Below are 5,474 nucleotides of genomic sequence, written 5' to 3' on the forward strand. Positions count from 1 at the left end.
TGAAAACTGTACAAATACTAGGGCAACTTTTACAATAATAGAGCCTCTCTGTGCGTAAAGGACACAGCTTCCAAGTCTCACTAAGTGCCCCCTGTTATCGACTACATCCATGTATTGTTCTTTCTCTTCATTCTCTCATCTTCATTGTCACTGCCTACCAGAACTGCTGTTTCTGTATCCATGATAACTGGAAAATCAGAAGAAGAAAAAAAAAAAACCCTCTTAGAAAATTATGGAAGAAATGCGACCAAAGTATTCCTTCTTGCTGCTCATTTTTGTTAACAACTCCTTTTAGCAACTCCTCCTCCTCTCATTCTTTGTCTCTGTACATTCTGATAAAATACTGGGATGTTTGGGGAGAAAGAATTGTGTCCTTCAAATAAAAAGTTTTTCTTGGAAATTTCATTTTGGTTAAAAAAAAATTCCTTCGCAAAACATTTTGAAACTAGCTACTTCCTTTCTAACGTCAAGTAGCAGAAGATCCCCATAAGGCTCCTCTGATTTACATCCCCTTTATCTCTGTTTTTCTTAGGCATTTCATAATAGGTAAATTATCACCCAGTGAAGCCCACAAGTGACTTGAAGTGCTAAAAGGAGACTTATAAAGTATTAATGTTTAACTTGAGTTATATTTCTAGTTCTCATTTAGAACAACCCATTTCGCTTCACATCTCAGCTTTACACGGCTGTGTCAGAAGGTAATATCTTCCGTGACTTCATAGTCCTTTTGTACTTGGCCAAAAGGATCATACAAGACTTTCATGGATACAAAAGTCCTTTTACATCCATTGGGTCATTTCTTAAACACATTTTCTGAGAGTCTTTTTCAGCCTAGTTGAGAAGAGTTGGACAAAAGCTTCCACCAACTTCCTGAACAATGAAGCTTTAGAGTTTAATAATGCATATTTTGGCTATAGCTTACCAAAGGATAGTGATTATCTTTGACTGAACTTTTAAAGTTGAAGTTTTTTGTCTTGCACTGGAAAAAAGAACCCTCAAACCAATCTGAGTGAGCTTAAATTACAATAATGGGATTATTTTATTTTTCCTAATTGTGTGAGTATTGACCTGAGCTGCAGAGAACATATGTTACACAGTTCTTATTTCTCCTTCTCCTTTTTTGAATAAAAGGGGCCTTATTTATTGTCTTCTGTATGCACTGGAATGTGAGAATGCTGTGTCAAGGCACCAATTATGACTTCAAGGCAGGAGGAAATTAAATATATTTATCCAAGTATTTTCATCTCTGTGGAGAAAGCTGCTGTTGTTGCCAAGTTACTATGCCACCTGAAACAAGCTCTTGGTGGATTTAAGCAAAATATTACAAGTATTGCATTCCTTTGTTTTCTGCATAGCTTGTTGTCTTGGGAAATTACTGTGCTTTGATGATTTTTTTTAGGTAATGGGTTTTTATCCTTCCTCCCATTATGAGTATTATGTTACTATATAGTAAAAAATCTAAAAAGGAATATTATTATCCAGCAGAAGCATGTGGGGCCCGACCTCCCCAGCAGTGCCTGCCTGAGCTGCAGATCCTGCCACACGGTTACCAAGCGATCCTTGGAAGGATTAGAAATTGTGGCAGTGGAACATGCTGCTGTTATGCAGCTTCTATAAATACTTTAAAACAGAGGAACATGAGTGAAAATGTGTCAACATTTTGGAGGTAAATCAAGTTCACAAGAAAAGGAAGTATTTTTAAAAATACTTTGGAGACAGTAGGTAGTAAAGATCATACCTCAACAGGAGAGCTTCAGCTACGTACTGCTGCGTAAATACATTTTCACTTTTTTCCCAAGTTCTCTTCCTTACACCATAAAGATTAGAATTATTTCTCCTGACTAAACCCCAATGTCTTTTAATGGATTTTAATTGTATTCCCCTGTTTAACTCATTTTTAATCTATGTGAAACAAGTAAAAAAAAATCTATCAAACATTTTTAATGTCATATTGTTTGACTTATCTTTAATATTACTGCATTGAAATAAAGTCAGTCTACAGTTCTTTAAAGTGGTAGACATAATTGCAGAGAATGGCAGAAATCAGCATTAGCTAAATTTAGGACTATGATGGTTTAGGGCAGCTGAACACTGAACATTTCTTATCTTCAGTGAGTATTTCTTGTAATAACACTAGATGTAGTGGCTTGACCCTGGCTGGAGGCCAGAATACCAAACAATTATTACATGGCTCGGTGATTTCAGCCCCAAATCAATATAGATCCTGTAAGGTCATTAATATAGATGTTGTGAAGATCTGATCTTTTGCCAGAGATAGCTTTAACACTGCTTATCATGTCATCAAAGACGAAAATTTTGATATTAGAACCTATCGCTTGATTTCAATTAAAGAATGCATTGCTAGTGACAATGCTATAAAATCCATTTTATCTTTTTGAGTACATACCTGTCCTCAATCTATATGCTGTAAACTCATAATTGCCTTTAGAGATCCCTGAAGACCCAGAAATCGCAGAAGAATATTACCATGATGAGTTTGAATCCTATTCAGAAGGCAGTGAGGAGGAGGAGGAGGAGGGTGCAGAAGCGTCTCAGACTGTCTCTAAGACAAATCACCAGGTATATGTGGCCACTGGGAGAACTTTGTACACTTGATACTCCTTTTCCATGGTAAAATTAAGCTTCTTCCGCGTTTCTGTCTTACTGAGGCTACTGAAATTTGGTTTTGTTACAATGTGTGTGTATATCAATACCATGAATTAATTAATGTATGCATATGTAATTCTTTGAGACATTGGCAAGAAGGTTTCTTGCCTGCCTTCAGGATTAAGCATAACACTCTCTTGAGTACCTTAAGGTAGATCATTGCCAGTAAACTTCCTCGTGACTGTAAAACACTCAGAGTCAAGGTTCTCTCGTGTTAGTTACAGGTAAACTATGTTAATACTGAAAGATACTTTAAGTGTAAGATCTAAGTTCCAGCTTTAATTCCTGGGCAAAGATGGGCACGTCCAGTTGCCACTTCTAGGACAGTGTGATGTACTGTGAGCCTAAACAACTGCAGTGCATCACCAGCAAATCTGTAGCCATTCCCAAGAACCTCAGAAAGTGTCAGGGAAGTGAGAAAACTTGGCATTGAAAAGCTTAAAGTAGCTTTACCAGGTGAGGCTGCTACAAGAAAGTCTTAGGGATGGCAATGTGAAGAAGGCTGAAGATTATTAGAAAAGGCACCTAATTTAGATCTGTTCAGAACAAGCTGAGATGAATCTTCTCTCCAGTGATCAAGGCTCAGTGAAATCAATGCACATAAATGCCTGAGTCAGTTCTGAAAATGGATCTTCCTAAGGCAATCAGGGACGCTTCATTGTTCTGGGCCACCAGCTTAAAGCGTTGTGTACAGTGCTTTGAAGAAATTATTAGTCAATTGTAAATCCATGGAATATCTAAGACAATCACTTTTTTTTTTTCAATTTGCAGCACCTTAGGTAAAGCAGAAGTGTCTTTCTGGGTATTGGCACAATCACCTTTTCTTTTTCTTGGGAAGTGAGCGTAATTTTCAGTTTTTCCTTTCTCAATGGAAAAATTCTCCAGCCAGCCTGAGGCCAAAGCAGACATGACTTAGCTGTGCCAATTTGGACACCGATGTGTGAACTAATGGAATGGCAAGTCTGTACAGTAAGGGGGAGCAAGCAAGCATTTTTAGGGAATAATATTATCTTGGTGTAAATATCTAACGTAGGTTAGATGGAATATGCTAAGAGATCTCTCTCTGGTGACTATAAAGGGAGCTACAGTTATTAGCATGCATGGGACATCTTCCTTCTGGATGTCAGCAGTTATGTGAGATAAATCCCACTCAAAGGTAGGTGGGATCATGCTCAGTATTAATAATAAGCTTTAAATCCTACCAGAATAGATTTGATCTTGCTAGTATATAGCAGGGGGTTGCTTCTGCAGTCATTTACTTATTACAAAAACTCCTACTCTTATTTCTATGATGGGATTCATACTCTTCAACCCTTCAAAAACACCTTCATAAATTAAGAAAGGGGTTCTTTTGGAGGTATGTGCTAATAAGGAAGTCATTCTGCTGCAATGCAGGATAAGGACTTCTAATATATTTACCTTCCTAATCTTGCAAATCTCTTCATTTTCCAAAGCTAAGATTACTTTACTAGTTACTTCTGTGCAGAGGGTGTGGAAATGCTACATCTGGTGGTGCTCTCTGGTGACCCCATTACTTCCAACAACGATTAAAAAGAAATCTGATGTTCATGAAGTAACACAGGGTCAGAAAAGTCATCAAGTTGAACAACACATTTGGGTTGCATGATGTAGAAAGAGACCTGAGCTATTAATTTGAGCTATATTAGGCCCCGACAGATGTCACGTCAGACTTAGAAGTAGTGCCTTTATGTGGGATTTAACACGTCCTCAGTTAAAAAGGTAACACTGGAGGCACTTCAGCAATGTTATTTTAAAGATTTAGGATGGAACTGAGACAGCTATTTTCCCCATGTTGGTACCTTTCAATTCAACCTGTGTGTTTTCAGCTATATTGTGTGATTGCAGATGTGGAGTTATCACCGATTTCAGACCCTGAGTACATCTGGACTTCTCATCCTGGTTGTAGCACTGTAATGTTCAGTTTGTTTAAATTCTCTATTCAGTATATATTCTGTATATAAATGTTATGCATTCTGTAGTGTTTCCTGGACACTCTACTGCTCCTTGACAAAAAGCTCCGGTTAAGCAGGTTCAGATTAACTTGATCATCTGAGGTCACTCAGGCATTTTGGCTGAGATGCAGAACTGATCTTAAGGGTCATTTCCAATCCGGGCAATTCTGTAATTCTGTCATTTATCCACAGGACAGTGATATCGAGGCCGTGGTCAAGTACTTGGAGAGTGTCCTGAATAATAGCTCCTTGGGTAAGGTGATATCTCTTCTTTAAATTCAATAGCAGCAGTTATTAGCAGTCTGTATTCAGGACAGTCCAATTATTTCCATTTTGCAACAAAACAAGAAGCATAGTTTCTTGTTCAGTGTTGATGTATGGGTAGGCAAACTGATCAAAACTGGGTGCAAAATATCTTAACTGGGTAACCGCTTCTAAGAATATACCTCTGGTAGAGAAGTCGGTGTGGGTTGTGAATCACCCCAGGAAAAATTTTGAAGCTAGTTGTAGCAAGAACATGAAAAGCTTTTTGCAGTTTTCACCTCATTTTTTTTATGACTAACCACACCTTTGAAACATCCTACGATCTATAGTCCTTGCAGCTGTCTCATAGTACTCAGAAAATCATATTAAATGTAGAGGAAGATAGATACTAGTTTGCATGTAGAGAGTAAGTTTTCCTTGGCCGACTGCCAATGTGGAGAGTAGACAAAGCAGGAATTATGTAGTCTGGAATCTCAGAAAACCCAAGAAGAATGTCTTTAATAATGACATGTCAGAGGAGAAGAAGATATTGTAGCAATAAATAGATTGAACCCACTAAGCTGAAAGAGT

The 5,474-nt window shown here is 37.8% G+C and overlaps 1 protein-coding gene across 1 annotated transcript in view; it reads left to right on the forward strand.

Moving 5' to 3' along the window:
• The window catches only part of NEK11 (NIMA-related kinase 11), a gene marked incomplete at its 5' end in the record, with an annotated part of 30,579 nt that overhangs the window by 15,306 nt on the left and 9,799 nt on the right, over window positions 1–5,474 (forward strand). The window contains 2 exons of the mRNA XM_009869485.1: window positions 2,450–2,580; window positions 4,833–4,893. Coding sequence (XP_009867787.1) covers window positions 2,450–2,580; window positions 4,833–4,893 — 192 coding nt within the window. The remainder of the gene's footprint in view (window positions 1–2,449; window positions 2,581–4,832; window positions 4,894–5,474) is intronic.

The sequence above is a fragment of the Apaloderma vittatum genome, unplaced genomic scaffold (genome assembly GCF_000703405.1).
Source record: "Apaloderma vittatum isolate BGI_N311 unplaced genomic scaffold, ASM70340v1 scaffold4975, whole genome shotgun sequence".
Taxonomy (NCBI): domain Eukaryota; kingdom Metazoa; phylum Chordata; class Aves; order Trogoniformes; family Trogonidae; genus Apaloderma; species Apaloderma vittatum.